This window comes from Bombina bombina, chromosome 10, assembly GCF_027579735.1.
Source record: "Bombina bombina isolate aBomBom1 chromosome 10, aBomBom1.pri, whole genome shotgun sequence".
Lineage (NCBI taxonomy): Eukaryota > Metazoa > Chordata > Amphibia > Anura > Bombinatoridae > Bombina > Bombina bombina.
The window spans coordinates 48,332,928-48,351,785 of record NC_069508.1 but is presented as its reverse complement, the minus strand read 5'-3'; the positions used below and the strand labels follow the sequence as shown (position 1 = coordinate 48,351,785).

The 18,858-nt window shown below is 37.1% G+C and overlaps 1 protein-coding gene across 1 annotated transcript in view; it reads right to left on the bottom strand.

The window, feature by feature from the left end:
- Positions 1-10,930, bottom strand: part of RWDD3 (RWD domain containing 3) — a 66,105-nt gene extending 55,175 nt beyond the window's left edge. Inside the window, exon 1 of the mRNA XM_053694053.1 lies at positions 10,794-10,930. Within this exon, the coding sequence (XP_053550028.1) occupies positions 10,794-10,878 (85 nt within the window). The 5' untranslated portion in view covers positions 10,879-10,930. The remainder of the gene's footprint in view (positions 1-10,793) is intronic.
- Positions 10,931-18,858: the final 7,928 nt, after the last annotated feature.

Genomic DNA, 18,858 nt, shown 5'->3' with positions numbered 1-18,858 from the left:
ATCTGATTCTGTTACACGGAACTAAATACAGAATAATACAGTACATATATTGATATTTAATATTGTTTTTTAAGTAGGGATGCACCAACATTTTGGCTGAAAATTTTCTTGCTATAATTATTGTGTAGCATATTGTTTTAAAGGGACATTATACACTCATTTTTTCTTTGCATAAATGTTTTGTAGATGATCTATTTATAAAGCCCATAAAGTTTTTTTTTTTAAATAAATGTATAGTTTTGCTTATTTTTAAATAACATTGCTCTGATTTTCAGACTCCTAACCAAGCCCCAAAGTTTTATGTGAATACTGTCAGCTACCTACTCCAGCTTGCTCCTGTTTGTGTAAAGGGTCTTTTCATATTCAAAAGAAGGGGGAGGGGGGAGTGTCTTATTTGTCACTTGCAGTGGGCTTTCCAGCTGCCTTTTCAACAGAGCCAAACTGACAGCTTCTAAGTAAGTTTATAAACAGTTTTATACTGGATTTTTATATCAGTATCTGTGCATCTTATTCTTTATAGTAGTGTCTATTACATGCAGTTATATGAAAATGAGTGTATACTGTCCCTTTAAGATATTTTTTTGTCCAATTTTTGTGTGTTACTTTCAATAAAAGTGTGGTTATTTTATTGTCTTGCAGTTTTTCAATTCAGATTGATTCATTAGTCTAATTATGCAAAAAAAAAATATATATATATATATATATTTTAAAATAATTTGAAAAAGATACTTTTTAGGTTTTCGGCCATGTGCATCTTGGATTTTCGGGTTCGATTTCGGTCCAGAATTTCTATTTCGGTGCATCACTATTATAAGTACAAAATACAAAGCGTATTTGCTGTTTCTTCGTCAAATGGGCTAAACATAGGCATTCCATGGGCGTATATGAAATTGTCTCTCAAATCCTAGCGTAATTCTGTAAAGATTTTTGCACAACAGATCTCATAGGTTTTTTTGCAAAATGTAGTGAGCTTTTCTCAAAATACTTATAACTCTATGAGCAAGAAACAAATTATGAGATTGGCACAACGATACAGATTATACACTAAATTCTTGCTATAGATTGCAACAAATAAATACACAAATTGAAAATAAAACTAAATTGCTGAAATATAAAGCAAAACCGTCATAAGATGTGTAGCACAATTCCAGGGCTTCTTTTCACCACAAACTGTCTCGTTTAGTGTAAACAATTACTCGATCTTCCCATTTGCAAAAGTTCCTAAATGTGATTTGAGTGTGGAATCCAATGATGTCCCCCTGAGACAGGGACAATCTTTTATCCACAGTCTATGAAGCTCCGTATTTCAGATTATTCAGATAAAGTGTAAAAACTAAAAACAAAAACAAACAGAGCGCAACTGCAACTCATATAAAAGTGTGACAATACGAATAAATGAAATGCACTTACAAGATGTGCGGTCTTAAAAGCGTACGACTCAATCTCCTAATATGCAGCTCTTCAGTTTGCTCGACTTTCTGACCCGCTGATCGTCAATCACAAATGCCGCCGTTAGTAACAAGTGGTCAGCTGTGTATGACCTACGGAGGCTGATGTTGGACACAATTTCGTACGCGTTTAATTTCTCTATCAGAGAGACTTTCCCAAGAGCGCTCTTAGGAAAGTCTCTCCGATAGAGACTAAACGCTAAGGGGCGTATACTGAATTTTTTGTATGGGGGAGAAGGAGATGCAATAATTACAAAAGTGTCCCATAAAACTTGTATTTTTAAAATATAACCAAACGAATAATTGAGCCAGTCGCACAAAATACGCAGAAACCAATAAGCCTAAACTTAGGTAGGCTTAGAAGCTGCTGATAGGTGGCTGCACATATATGCCTCTAGCTCCTAGTAGTGCATTACTGCTACTTCAACAAAGGATATCAAGGGAATGAAGCAAATGTGATCAAAGAAGTAGCTTGGAAAGTTGTTTAAAACTCTACGATCTATCTGATAATCCGACACAGATCGATGCTTACGTCATTACAGATGTTCTGAATACAAATTCGGCGCTATCTGACAACTTTATCAAATTTCTAACCGGTACGCTCGCCCCTATTCCGGCCCAGCGTACCTGCTTTTCAATCCGCCACTCTGGAGGCCGCGGATGCCCTAGGAATCAATGGGAGTCTGAAAGCAGCGAAAGCTCATGTTCGATGCTGCCAGATATCCGATTGATTTCTATGGTAGAAAACAAACTACGTTTACACCTAACACCCTAACATGTTCCCCGAGTCTAAACACCCCTAATCTGCCGCCCCCGACATCACCGCCACCTACATAATGTTATTAACCCCTATTCCGCCGCTCCCGGACCCCGCCGCAACTAAATAAATGTATTAACCCCTATTCCGCCGCTCCGGGAGCCCACCGCAACTAAATAAATATATTAACCCCTATTCCGCCGCTCCCGGAGCCCACCGCAACTAAATAAATGTATTAACCCCTATCTCTCCGCTCCCGGAGCCCACCGCAACTAAATAAATGTATTAACCCCTATCTCTCCGCTCCCGGAGCCCACCGCAACTAAATAAATGTATTAACCCCTATCCCGCCGCTCCTGGACCCCACTGCAACTAAATAAATATATTAACCCCTATCCCTCCACTCCCGGAGCCCACCGCAACTAAATAAATATATTAACCCCTATCCCTCCACTCCCGGAGCCCACCTCAACTAAATAAATATATTAACCCCTATCCCTCCACTCCCGGAGCCCACCTCAATTCTAATAAAGTTATTAACCCCTATCCCTTCGCTCCCGGAGCCCACTGCAACTAAATAAATGTATTAACCTCTAAACCCCTGGCCTCCCACATCACTACCACTTACTAAACCTATTAACCCCTAAACCGTCAGCCCCCCACATCGTCATAAACTAGATTAAGCTATTAACCCCTAAACCTAACAACCCGCTAACTTTTCATTAAATATTAACTCATCCCTATCTTAAAATAAATTTAAAGTTACCTTTAGAATTAAAATAAACTATATTAAACTACTAATTAATCTACACTATTATCCTACAATTACATTAAACTATATTAAACTATTAACCTACCCTTACTATTATACTAAAATACATTAAACTACCAATAAAATTAACTATATTACATATTTAAAAACCTAACCCTACTCAAGTTATTTACATCTACTATAAAGAATTACTAAGTTACAAAAAAATAACAACTAAGTTACACAGAATAAAAAACACTAAGTTTCACAAAAAAAAAAAAAATTATCAAATATTTAAACTAATTACACCTAATGTAATAGCCCTATCAAAATAAAAAAGCCCCCCCAAAATAAAAAGTTTAAATTTATTATAAGATAGGGATGAATTAATATTTAATGTAAAGTTAGCGGGTTGTTAGGTTTAGGGGTTAATAGCTTAATTTAGTTTATGGCGATGTGGGAGGCCAGGGGTTTAGGGGTTAATACATTTATTTCGATGCGGAGGGGTCCGGGAGCGGGGGGATAGGGGTAATTAACTTTATTAGAGCTGTGGTGGGCTCCGGGAGCGGAGGGATAGGGGTTAATAACTTTATTAGAGTTGTGGTGGGCTCCGGGAGCAGCAGGATAGGGGTTAATAACTTTATTTAGTTGTGGTGGACTCCAGGAGTGGAGGGATAGGGGTTAATAACTTTATTAGAGTTGCAGAGGGCTCCAGGAGCGGAGGGATATGGGGTTAAAAACTTTATTAGAGTTGCGGTGGGCTCCGGGAGCAGCGGGATGGGGGTTAATAACTTTATTTAGTTGCGGCGGGGTCCAGGAGCGGCGTGATAGGGGGTTAAACATTTTAGTATAGTGGCGGTGTTTAGTGACAGGATATAAATAAAGTTGGGAAAAAGTCGAATAGCAGCGAGATCGATGACTGTTAGTTAACAACAGTCCGCTGCTCATCGCCCCGTACTTGTTGCACGGCTTTTTGACAGCTTTTTTTTATTAATAAGGAGAGCGTATTCAGGTCTGCGGCCGCGATGTTAGGCGAGCGTATTGGTGCCGCCGAATGCAGCATAGTTGACGGCTTGATAATTCTGTCTCTTTGGGAACACACACCAACTTCAAAGCCCCAAAACTGCCTAGTGCAGTTATTTTTTATTTATTTTTTAAAATGCTACTTTTTTTTAATAAAAAAACTAGAATGTTCTCTATTTTGAGGGCATTTGGGGCACTTTTTGAAAATTAACCAGAGATCTAATCTCTGGTTAATTTTCGGAGTGCTAATTGCTACTGCGAGCACACGGTTAGGTAGCAATAACCAGCAACTTGTAAAGGCTGGTTAAATATCGCTCGCATGCGAATGGGCAAATTTGCCCATTTGCTGCCTTGCCCGATAATTTAGCACTCCACTTGTATTCTAGCCCTTAGTCTTTAAAACACCAGTAGTTTTCATGTCTTCAAACATCAATCCATACATCGCTGAAACTAAATCTCCATAAGGTTTAAAATTGCATCAGTAAGTCAGATTATGTTGTATGATTAAGAGTCTATTGGTTAATTATGAGTTGTATTTTTAGTACATACGTCCTGCTTTAACGCGGAAGCTGTGAGATGGCATTTGAAATAAACAAGTGAATTATCATTGAGTTGACATTTATTGTGCTAATAAAGTCAGACCTCATAAAAGTTAGATGTCATTTTATTCTTAATGTCGCTTTATCAGCAAATTTGCTGAGCTTATTCAGTAAGGCGGATTTCCGCAGCATTAGCATAAACTGCATGCGTGTCCAAAATTTAGATTTGCAAAAAACATCAGTTTATCAAAAAGATACTTTTGTGTTATTGCTATAAAAACAATATGGAATGCAGAATGAATGACCCAAAAACTCATTATTTATATTCAGAAAGCTTGTGATGAGGTTTTAAATTTAATGGGTTTATCACAAATGGAATATATACATATTAAAAAAAAGTGATCATATTCACAGCGGTTTTGATTTTGAATGCAGAGAAACAATATGAAGTCTATAAAAAAAAAATGACTAAACTAGCAAATAACAGTCACATATTTTAACAATATCTTGTGGGACAAAATGAACTGCAAAATATGAATTTAAAGAGATATAGTAAACGTAAAGTACTTAACCAGCTAAGCGACAAATAGTTCAACAAACTAGTTAAAGGGTCAATATACTCCAGAACTTTTATTGTTTAAAAAGATAATCCCTTTATTACCCATTCCCCGGTTTTGCATAACCAACACAGTTATATTAATATACTTTTTACCACTGTGATTACTTTGTATCTAAGCCTCTGCAGACTGCTCCCTTATCACAGTTCTTTTGACAGACTTGCATTTTAGCCAATCAGTGCTGACTCATAAATAAATCCACGGAACTGAGCACGGTGTTATCTGTATGGCAAACATGAACTGGCACTGTCTAGCTGTGAATTATGGTAAAAATGCACTGAGATAAGAGGCAGCCTTCAAGGGCTTAGAAATTAGCATATGAGCCTATCAAGAATACCAAGAGAACAAAGCAAATTTGATGATAAAAGTAAATTGGAAGGTTGTTTATCTGAATCATGAACGTTTATTTTTGACTAGACTGACCCTTTAATGGTACAATGTTTTCTATGAATATTAAAGGGACATTAGATGGATATATAAAAGGGTAGAAGTAGCACTCAGGACCTGCAGAGCACAGCTCTAAGCACTGCAGGTTGTGTCTAAATATTGAAAGCATTATTTTGACTTTCATGTCCCTTTAAAGGGACTCTATACTGCAAAATCTGTTTCTCTTTAAAGGGACAGTAAACACCTTTTAATTACAAGACATTTCTGTTGTGTTGCTATAGAACAACATTTCAGCCAAGTCTAAACATTTTTAAAACAAATTAACATATTTTTTTACCACAATTTTTTTATCAATAGCAAAACTCCACCCACTTTTTGCCTTATTTGGAAGAGCCAATCAGAGCTTTAGTTAACAGACAACAATGCTAACCACTGTCATAACGTTACTATAAAATGCATTGTTTTGCAGTTATCGGTTTAAGCCATTTAGAGAAGTATATATATATATATATATATATATATATATATATATATATATATATATATATATATATATATATATATATATATATATATATATATATATTGGGGTTAGCCTTACTTTACTTACTTTAGTGGCCCTTTAATTTGTGTCATACATGCCACTGCTGACTCTCTAAAAAAAAGTGTGGTGTTTGAATATTGGAGCAGGGGCTCTCTCAGAATATGTGCGTATGCCCCCTGAAAAACAGTAATAACTTTTACTATAAGAATTATGGTTAATGGAATTATATAGCAGAAATGTATCTATTGAAAATTGAAATGCACATTTCAGTTTAGACCTTTCTATCCCTTTAACTTTATTTTTGTATTTCAAATAACTTATATTGTTCATTGAAACCGCTATTGTTTTCAAGAGTGTGCCCATTCAAATAAGCTTACCCTGCAGGAACAGTATATCTACTTATTGAATCTCTCTATACAAAACCAATACTTAGGTACTGAAATTTTCATTATGTGTGTCGATTTCAATAAGCAAAGTTATACATTTAAAGTGAAGGTAGACTTGAGTGTACTCGGTCAAGTCATAGGATATCATTTAAAAAATGAGTGTGACTATCATTCATGAAATCGCAAATTTACCCTGATCTTCTGAGATATTTACATTTTAATGCCGAAACGATAAGCGCCATTCCTCCGCCTGCCATAGTCCTCAGTTGATTGACAGATGACTCATCTGCAATCCACAAATCGCTGTTTCCCCGGGGGCCGTGACGTTTGTGCAAAGGGGCTGAACAATCTGTCAATCAACTGAGGACTATGTCGGGAAGAGAACCGGCGCTTACCGTTCCGGCATTAAAATGTAAATATCTCAGAAGATCAGGATAAATGAGCGATTTCATGAATGAAAGTCACACTCATTTTTTAAATTATATCCTATGACTTGAGCGAGTACTCTCAAGTTTACCTTCACTTTAAATAGCAAAATAAACCAAAAGGAGCAATTTCCCACATGTAATACTATACAGCTGATATAAGAGGTCATTGGTAACACATGAAAGGGACAATTAACTACAATCGCAAAGTTACTACTCAGCTTTCCTAAAAGCTGTTTTTCTACGTTTAACCCCTTCCAGGTGCCAGGAGCAGTGCACATTCACAGAACAGTGATGTTGTTGACTTTCTGACAGCTGTACCCAGGCCTGCCCTTTGGGCAGGGCAAGAGGGGCACCTGCCCAGGGCCCATAGCTTTGAGGGCCCAGCACTTTCTATGGGTGAGAGTAATGTAATATATACTGTTATTCTTTATATATACACAACACTGAATGTTGGGAAAGGGGTGGGCTATACAGTGGGCCAGGGGCAAAACTACAGGGGGTGCACAGTACGCAATTGCGACTGGGCCCCCAGCTTCAAAAAAATAAAAAAGTATTATTTTTTTTAAATAAAAAACTTTGACCTGCCACTGCCTGCACTGTGAGTGTGACATGATGCTTCACTAGTGTCTCTGACTACAGGGGTTAGTGTTTCTGTTTTACCCATTGGTGTTTATGTGTGTGTGTGTGTGTGTGTGTGTGTATGTATATGTATGTGACTGTGTGTGTATTTATACATATATGTGTGTGTATGTGACTGTGTGTGTATTTATGCATATGTGTGTGTATGTGTGTATGTGACTGTGTGTGTATTTATGCATGTATGTGTGTGTGTGTGTGTGTGTATGTGACTGTGTGTGTATTTATGCATGTATGTGTGTGTGTGTGTGTGTGTATGTGACTGTGTGTGTATTTATGCATATGTGTGTGTATGTGTGTATGTGACTGTGTGTGTATTTATGCATGTATGTGTGTGTGTGTGTGTATATATATGTATGTGACTGTGTGTGTATTTATGCATGTATGTGTGTGTGTATGTGTGTATGTATATGTATGTGACTGTCTGTGTATTTATGCATGTATGTGTGTATGTGACTGTGTGTGTATTTATGCATGTATGTGTGTGTGTGTATGTGACTGTGTGTGTATTTACACATGTATTTGTGTGTGTGTGTGTGTGTATGTGTGTATTTATGCATGTATGTGTGTATGTATATGTATGTGACTGTCTGTGTATTTATGCATGTATGTGTGTGTGTGTGTATGTGACTGTGTGTGTATTTATACATGTATTTGTGTGTGTGTGTGTGTGTGTATGTGACTTGTGTGTATTTATGCAAGTGTGTGTATGTATGTGACTGTGTGTGTATTTATACATGTATGTGTGTGTATGTGACTGTGTGTGTATTTATACATGTATGTGTGTGTGTGTGTGTGTGTGTGTGTGTGTGTGTGTGACTGTGTGTGTATCTATGCATGTATGTGTGTATGTGACTGTGTGTATTTATACATGTATGTGTGTGTGTATGTGACTGTGTGTGTATTTATGCATGTATGTGTGCGTGTGTGACTGTGTGTCTATTTATACATATATGTGTGTGTATGTGACTGCGTGTGTATTTATGCATATGTGTGTGTGTGTATGTGACTGTGTGTATTTATGCATGTATGTGTGTATGTATATGTATGTGACTGTGTGTGTATTTATACATATGTGTGTGTGTGTGTATGTGACTGTGTGTATTTATGCATGTATGTGTGTATGTATATGTATGTGACTGTGTGTGTGTGACTGTGTGTGTATTTATGCATGTATATGTGTATGTATATGGCTGTGTGTGTATTTATACATATGTGTGTGTGTATTTATACATGTATGTGTGTGTGTGTATGTGACTGTGTGTGTATTTATGCATGTGTGTATGTATATGTATGTGACTGTGTGTGTATTTATACATGTATGTGTGTATGTATATGTATGTGACTGTATGTGTATTTATGCATGTATGTGTGTATGTATATGTATGTGACTGTGTGTGTATTTATACATGTATATGTGTATGTATATGTATGTGACATGTATATGTGTGTGTATGTTTGTGGAACCAGCAAATTACAGACCTTGTTACTACAGCAAGGGGGGCAGGGGGTAAACAGTGTCACTATACAGTACCACTATATACAGTACGGGGGGGCTGGACCATGTCACAGACTACTGTGGTCACTTTATAAAGTGGTGGGGCGGGTAGGGTCAGGCCAGCCATCTCACCGGCAGATTACAGACTGTGTCACTGACTCACTATATACAGTACTGGTGGGTTAAACAGTGTCACTATACAGTACCACTATATAAACAGTAATAGCATAGTTGCCAACAGTCCCTGATTTCCAGGGACAGTCCCTGGATTTTGTTGTATGTCCCAGGATTTTTTTTGTCCCTGAAAATGTCCCTGAAAATCTCTTTTGCACAATATATATATTATACACATACATACATACATATATATATACAGATGGATAGATGATAAATAGATTTAGTGTATTATTTAAATATAATTCATTCCTAATGGAATATTGTTATTATTATTGAATGGGTTCACATATTATTTGTCTTTCTAATTTTGATGCTGTGTTGTAAAAATAATCATATGCCCAGAATGTGTTCCAGAGACTGGGTAGGTGTAAGAGCTTGGTGCTGTAATCTGTATAATAAACTATAGATAAGTCTAAATTATACTATTACTTTCAAATGGGTGTGTTTTGATTGCAGAACTGAGTGGGCGGAGCAGTTGAACAGTAGGTCGTCAATACTCCAGTAACCCGCTTGCTTGCTCTGCTGCAAAGTGTCCCTGGATTTTTTTTTTAAATGTTGGCAACTATGTAATAGGGGGTCAGACCATCTCACAGACTGTGGGCACAGGGTACCTCCTTTTTCAGACATGTAATCTGATTCACATTTTTTTTCTGTGTTAAATGTTAAAAAAAAAATTTAAAAAATATGTATCAAATTCCCTTTTTTTGGGGAGGGGGTGGAGGGGCCCTTTTTAGATTCTTGCACCTGGAATTCTAGTTACGCCTCTGCAGTGGGTAGGTCATACATGGAGAGGGGAATAAGAACGCTGGGCTCTGGGGCTCCACAAATTTGGCTTACCCCGGGTCCCACATATGCTAAGGGTGTGCATGGTTGTATCTTACACTTTGTATTAGCTTCCACAACACAGAGGGAAAGCTCAACTTTTTTATGCAGTTTAACAAATATATAACAAATATAAAAAACCATCAAGAACAATATAGAGCAATGCAACCCGAAATCTATAGAGGGGGGGGGGGGGGGGACAACATATTGAATAGTAGTAACCCTGCTAATGCAGTTGTTGTGCACAGCAGGTTAAAGGGACATAATAGTGTAAAATAAATGCTCTAATATGGTAGCACTATTGCTTGTATACAATGGTGTTTAGCCAGCTCCAAATCAACAATGCATTACTGGGAGCTAGCTGAATACACTGGGTGAGCCAATCACAAGAGGCATATATGTGCTGCCACCAATCCCCAGCTATCTCCTAGTGCATTGCTGCTTATAAGCCTACATAGGTTTGCCTTTTAACAAAGGATACTAAAAGAACTAATTCAATTTGAGAATTGGAGTGAATGTGTCTTAAAATCCGTCTGAACCATTTACATTTAATTTGGAAGTCACTTTATTTCCCATTTAAGAAGAACAATATACCGTCCAGTGTCCAGCAAACATAAGGTGCTTTATAATACAGCAGCGCTACAAGACGTGAGCTGCTTATAGGAGCTTAGTGTGGTCATTATTGTGACAAATCGCGATCTATATCTAATTTCAGGATTGCTTTGGGATAAACAGATGAATGTAAAGAAAAGCAGATATTTTTAGATGTACCGTATTCACCTGAATGGGAGAGCACTTCACACTCGCCCTGCGCACAGTATATGGCAGACAGGGCAGAGATCTCATCCAGCGCTGCCTCTGACATTTCTGTGCCCGGGTCTGCAACACTCCCAGCAGCCGCCGCGCACTCACTTGCAGTTCCGCCAGCACTGCAAATGGCAGGCGTGTTGTACCACGTTTGTACCACTAGAGGTCAACAACGTTGTTAATCATGAAACAAAGTTCTGAATGAAAGCGTCCCGCTAGGTGGCGCTACACTGCATCATTTCAATGCTTGCTAGTGTGCTACTGTGCTAGTAAAAAAAAGTGTGCATGTGTTGTCTGCCTATTGTGTAACGTACATTAACCTGTGTGTTATTCTGCATCTATATGAGATTAGTTGAAAGGACATGGAACCCAATTTTTTTTATTACTTAGAAAGAACATAGAATTTAAAAAAAAACATTCCAATGTACTTCTATTATCTAATTTGCTTTTTTTTCTCTTGATATCCTTTGTTTTAAAGCATATCTAAATAGGCTCAGTAGCTGCTATTTGGTGGCTGCACATAGATGCCTCATGTCAGATTGGATCAACCATTTGCATTTCTATTTCTTCAACAAAGGATATTTGAAGAATGAAGCAAATTAAATAATAGAAGGAAATTGGAATGTTGGTTAAAATTGTATTCTCCATCTGAATCATGAAATCATTTTTTTTTTGTTTGATGTCCCTTTAAACCTGTTTACAAAATTAGTGCATGGGTGTGTGTACATTAGTGTACAAACATTTGTGTAGCTGACATCGGTTTGAGGGTGCTACTCTACTTTTAGGATTCTTATTGTACATGCAATTTTGCTTCGTTCTCTTGGTATCCTTTGTTTTTGCAAAACTGCTGATATATAGTACTGCACACACGTGCACACTACCTACTTATATCCTCATCAACACAGAATACTAAGTTAATTTGATAATAGAAGTAAATTGGAATCTCTTAAAATTGTATATTCTATCTAAATCATGAATATAAGATTGGGGGTTTTATGTCCTTTTAATAAACAGCAAGTTGCACATAGACAGCTAGCTCCCAGTACTGTATTGCTGCTCCTGAGCCCACCTAGATATGCTTTTTATAAAGAGAACAAATCAAATTAGACTATAGAAGTAATTTGGTAAGTTTATTTTAAAATTGCATGTTCTATCTAAATCAGGAATGTTTACATTTTGACATGACTAAGCCGATTGCTAGAAACATTGTCTGAATTTAATTTGTGGACCTAATACAGAAGTTTACTTTTTTTTAACTAAGCCAGCGTGCTGGTACTTGGATTGTACTATACAATACTATAATTGAGCCTGTATTTGGTTAGGAATCAGACATATTTTATGACATTGTGCACACAAAGGTTAGTAATGAAACAAACCGCTAGAGCTCACAAACATTTTAAAGTGTCTAGCATAGTTAAGAAATAAATAAATCAACTATAAACCCTTCAAAGGGACAGTCTACACCAGAATTGTTATTTTTTTAAAAGATAGATAACTCCTTTACTACCCAATTCCCCAGATTTGCACAAAAACATTGTTATATTAATATACTTTATAACATTTAAACCTCTATATTTCTGCCTGTTTCTAAGCCACTACAGACAGCCTCTTATCACATGCTTTTTTATTTGCTTTTCATAACAGGAGACTGCTAGTTCATGTTGGCCATATAGATAACATTGTGCTCTCTCTCGTGGAGTTGTGCAGGACACAGCACTAATTGGTTAAAATGCAAGTCAATGGATAATAAATAAGTCATGTGATCAGCGGCTTAGATACAAGGTAATAACAGAGGTAAAAAGTATATTAAAGGGTCACTAAACCCAAAATCTTTCTTTCATGATTCAGATAGAGAATAGAAATTTAAACAACATTACAATTTACTTCCATTATTTATTTTGCTTCATTTTTTAAATATCCTTAGTTGAAGAAAAAGCAATGCACATGGTAAGCCAATCACACAATGCTTCTATGTGCAGCAACCAATCAGCAGCTAGTGAGCATATCTAGATATGCTTATCATCAAAGAATATCAAGAGAATAAAACAAATTAGATAATATAAGTAAATTAGAAAGATGTTTAAAATTGCATTCTCTTTCTAAATCATAACAGAAAAAATGTGGGTGGCATGTCCCTTTAATATAACAGTGTGTTGGTTATGCAAAACTGGGAAATGGTTAATAAAAAGATAAACTATCTTTTAAAACAATAAAAATTCTGGTGTAGACTGTCCCTTTAAATAAGGATTTCTAGACTTCTACTTAAAAAAAATATTTAATGCCTCTGATTTTCTAATGACAATATAGTGAACATATATTTTCAGATCTCTGTTAAGGGATATAAGAAAGCCAAACTTCTAGTAAATGTTACTATACAACTGAAATATTGTAATTTTCTTAAACATCAAAGATGTATAGTCTAATAAAACATAATCAAGTAGAATAACAAATCATTGTTTTTAAATGCTTTGATGTTTGCTGCAAACATACTTCAACTTATCTGGAAGAATCGATTTACATCTGTAAATTTAAAGAAAGATTATCAGAATTATCATATTTCTCCTGTTCTGAATATGCCACTTTCATTATGTATATACAGAAAAAAGATATTTTACCAAAAAAACACAGGAACGTAACCTGTAACTGCTTTGACACTATAAGACTGAAATAAATTACAGTACACAAAGGCGAGTGTGATTTCATCTAAGTCTGTATGTTTCATTCAACTCTGAATAAAATTATTTTTTTTATACATAGAATTAACTTATCATATCAGGTGTTTGCCACCTATTTCGACAACGACAAAAATATATATTTGACTCACAGGATCAGTTAAAAAACTAAAAATGTGTTCAGTACAGGAATATTGTTTTTATCATAAAACATTTCTTTGTCCTGTGGAATTTGTCAGCCGGTGATAAGCCATACCTAGGATTCAGACATTTTAAAGGGCAACACAAAAGCTATAAGGCAGCATATGCTACTTGTAAACTTCTCTGGAAATGGTGAAATAAAAGGATCATTAAAAATAGTATAATCACATAAAATCAACAACTGCATGAATTTTAACCCTTTCTCGACGGGACTTATTTGTCTACTGTGGAACAAAGGCCCAATGTAAACAAATAAGTAAAAATTGAAATCACGCAATCTCGTGATTTCAATGATGGGATCAGGTAAGGTGGGAGTGCCTATAAAGCTAGGCACGTCCTCCAGCCCGCGATCCCATTTAGGAAGCATCTATGGATTCAGGACAGCCAAATGGCTAGGACGGTCCATGCCGTCCTAAGGGCGCTAAAGCCCGGCTCAGTTAAGACGGCATGGAACATCCTAATGGCAGGAAGGTGTTAAATGAGTAGATTATTTTGTTGACAAATTATGTATCATGTGACATTCATCAGCCAATCACAATTGCATTTATGTAGAAAGACTGTGACTATTTTGATAATGAAAGTAAATTGGAAATCTGTTTAAAATGACGCTTTACCTGAATCATGAAAGTTTAGCTTTGACTTTAGTGTTTTTTTTGAAGGTGAACAAGAAGCAGAGAGAGCGTAGGCGATTTGGGAGATCAACTGAAGGATGTACTAGAAGGGGTAGGTAGCCACAGAAGAAGCCAGCAATACCCACATGCAGCCACCTGTCTGTTCTCTAAATACATACAGTTATTCACAAAGTGTGCAACCGCTCTGAATATCCCTGCTGGATAGGTCCTCCCTCCACCCAGTGGCTGCTGCTCCACCCCCCCATTTGTAATCTGCAGCCGGAAGGTTCTACCAATCAGAAGGTGACTGCCATGTTACCCCATGCATGTAAAGCGTCCATCATGCCAACTAAACAACGTAAAAGAGTATGTGGGGCAACATCTGGAGCAAGCGCTACAGAAAATAAATTGAGATGGAAGTCACCTTCTGGTTGGCTGAACTGGAGGCTACATATTAAAAATGGGGGGGGGGCAGACTTGTCCAGCACAGGCATTCAACGCTAAATGAATGCTATAATCTGCCAATCTGGTATAGCTATCTATATGCGTAGGTAACAATTGTCCCCTGTACTGTCTCTTTAAATGACTTATATCACATATTACTGACCTTAAATAAAAAAACTGAAAAGTTATAATAGGAAAAACACAGACACATCCCAAATCTTAACAAATCTGCTGCGGATTTAAAAAAATATATAATATGTCAGTCCAGGGTAAAAATATGAGTTGGTTTTTTTTTTCTGTTTCCAGAGATTTATTTAACCCCTTAATGACAACTGACGTACCAGGTACGTCCTGCAAAAACTGACAGTTAGTGACAATGGACGTACCTGGTACGTCAGTTGTCTAAGAGAGTGCTGGAAGCGATCGCAATCGCTTCCAGCAGCTCTCAGGGTATTGCAGTGATGCCTCGATATTGAGGCATCCTGCAATACCCTTTAAAAAGCATCCAATGCAGAGAGAGCCACTCTGTGGCCCTCTCTGCACCGGTAGCGATGGTGCCGTTGGTGGATGGGTGGTCGCTTACAAGGGAGGCGGGTGGGCAGCCCATCGCTCCCTGGCATCCGGTTCCTTCTAGTGCTTTGTGCACGTCGGATGCTGGGAGCGTGCGGAGGGGGGCCTGTGGGCGGGCGGGCGGGCGGGCGGGCGTGCCCAGCAACCACTGCCACCAATGACTAATGAGAAGAGAGAGGGGGGCAAAAAACGTTTTTTAAAAAAAAAAAAAAATAATAGGATCTGCTCGGGTAGGGGGATGGGGTTAGGTGGGGGGGCAGCTACACTACAGAAAACCGCTGTTTAATAAAATAAAAACAAAAAAAATCAACCTTTCTTTTTGGGGGAAAACTGGGTACTGGCAGACAGCTGCCAGTACCCAAGATGGTGGCATATAGGTAGGTTGGGAGGGTTAGAGAGCTGTTTGGGGGGGATCAGGGAGGTTGGGGGCTAAGGCAGGGGTCCATCACAGATGAATACTTCAAAAAAAAAAAAAAAAAAAACACCTTTAATTTTAGTACTGGCAGACTTTCTGCCAGTACTTAAGATGGCAGGGACAATTGTGGGGTGGGGGAGGGAAGAGAGCTGTTTGGGAGGGATCAGGGGGTGGGATGTGTCAGGTGGGAGGCTGATCTCTACACTAAAGCTAAAATTAACCCTGCAAGCTCTCTACAAGCTACCTAATTAACCCCTTAACTGCTGGGCATAATACAAGTGTGGTGCGCAGCAGCATTTAGTGGCCTCCTAATTGCCAAAAAGCAACGCCAAAGCCATATATGTCTGCTATTTCTGAACAAAGGAGATCCCATAGAAACATTTACAACCATTTGTGACATAATTGCACAAGCTGTTTGTAAATAATTTCAATGAGAAACCTAAAATTGTGAAAAATTTTACTTTTTTTTTTATTTGCTCGCATTTGGCGGTGAAATGGTGGCATGAAATGTACCAAAATGGGCCTAGATCAATACTTTGGGTTGTCTACTACACTACACTAAAGCTAAAATTAACCCTTCAAGGTCTCTACAAGATCCCTAATTAACCCCTTCACTGCTGGGCATAATACACGTGTGGTGCACAGCGGCATTTAGTGGCCTTCTAATTACCAAAAAGCAATGCCAAAGCCATATATGTCTGCTATTTCTGAACAAAGAGGATCCCAGAGAAGCATTTACAACCATTTCTGCCATAATTGCACAAGCTGTTTGTAAATAATTTCAGTGAGAAACCTAAAGTTTGTGACAAAATTTGTGAAAAAGTGAACAATTTTTTTTTATTTGCTCGCATTTGGCAGTGAAATGGTGGCATGAAATATACCAAAATGGGCATAAATCAATACTTTGGGTTGTCTTCTAAAAAAAAAAATATATACATGTCAAGGGATATTCAGAGATTCCGGACAGATATCAGTGTCCCAATGTAACTAGCGCTAAATTTGAAAAAAAAGTGGTTTGGAAATAGCAAAGTGCCACTTGTATTTATTGCCCTATAACTTGCAAAAAAAGCAAAGATCATGTAAACATTGGGTATTTCTAAACTCAGGACAAAATTTAGAAACTATTTAGCATGGGTGTTTTTTGGTGGTCGTAGATGTGTAACAGATTTTTGGGGTCAAAGTTAGAAAAAGTGTGTTTTTTTTCCATTTTTTTCCTCATATTTTATAATTTTTTTTATAGTAAATTATAAGTTATGATGAAAATAATGGTATCTTTAGAAAGTCCATTTAATGGCGAGAAAAACGGTATATAATATGTGTGGGTACAGTAAATGAGTAAGAGGAAAATTACAGCTAAACACAAACACTACAGAAATGTAAAAATAGCCATTGTCATTAAGGGTAAGAAAATTGAAAAATGGTCCGGTCATTAAGGGGTTAATGCCCACTACAACCAGCAGCAGATGTTTATAGAAGTGAATGAAGGTGTAGAATAATAAAAGTAGCTTACAAACGCACAAATACAGAATGTTAAAGGGACACTCAAGCAGCAGTTTTAAGACACTTTCATTATCAAATTTTGCACAATCTTTTTATATATATATATATATATATACACACACACACTTTTTGGGAATAAGATCTTACTGAACATGTGCACAAGCTCACAGGGTATACATATACTAGTCTGTGATTGGCTGATGTGTGTCACATGATACAGGGGGCCGAAAAATGAAAGAAAAAATAAACTTGGCAGAAAAAAAAATCTATTTCTTATTTGAAATTCAGAGTAGGTGTTATTGCATTGTCTTATTATGCATTTGTTAACTATGTAAATCTACTGCACTGAGTGGTCCTTTGTGTCACTCAGAGGGGGGAAAAAAAAAAAAAAAAGAAATATAGACAGGAAAAACTATTCGTGATACCGTCTATCAGAATCATACACCATTTATTGATCTTATTCCACTGCGCGCTTGTCCTGGAACAGTAAATTTGGCTAACTTGTTAGGCGCACGTTACCATTTTAGCATGGCACATTTTACATGGTCCTTCATACTGGCACTTTTCACGATGGTCAATAGACCGGTTTTCCACTTGCTAGTGGCATTTTTTTATTTCATTCTTTCTTCCATGTATCAATAATGGACTGAATGCTTTAATTTTTACAGTGCTCCACATTTTCACATTCTCTCTGGTGCCTCATTGTACACTTTATTCTGTTACCTTTCATGGTGGACGATTTTTGCAGCAGAACACTTTCCTACATCTCACTGTTTGGGATATACTGGTACCTTAGATGATTTTGAACGAGAGAGTGAGTGAGAGAGTGAGAGAGAGTGTGAGTGAGAGAGAGAGTGAGTGTGAGAGAGTGTGAGTGTGTGTATATATATTTATTTAAAAATGGAATGGAAAGGTCTGAAGTACACTTTCTTATGCCCTTAATACCCCAACAGAAACACATACCCTAAAAGAGAAAACCAAGCTTTAAAAAGGACACTGAACCCACATTTTTTCTTTTGTGATTCAGAGAGAGCATGCAATTTTAAGCAACTTTCTAATTTACTCCTATTATCAATTTTTCTTCGTTCTCTAGCTTTCTTTATTTGAAAAAGAAGGCATCTAAGCTATTTGTTTGGTTCAGAACCATGGAAAGCACTTGTTTATTGGTGGGTGAATTTATCCACTAATCAGCAAGAACAACACAGTGTGTTCACCAAAAATGGGCCGGCATCTAAACTTATATACTTGCATTTCAAATATAGATACCAAGAGAATGAAAAGAATTTGATAATAGGAGTAAATTAGAAAGTTGCTTAAAATTGCATGCTGTATCTGAATCACGAAAGAAAAAATTTGGGTTCAGTGTCCCTTTAAATTCAACAAACTAAATTGGCCTTCCCATTTCCTTCATATATTTTGCAAGTTTTCCACTGAGATCAGCGATGCAATTGAACTTTAGTGAACAGGCTGTACAGAATAACATGAGACTTCAAGGAGGCCAGTCCTAGTATCAGTTAGGTAATTATTAATTGGACTGAAATGTTCTCAAATTTAACAGCACCATATAGGAACAATAGCGGAGAGTATCTATCTACCTCTCTATATCACATACTTCTTGTTCCAAT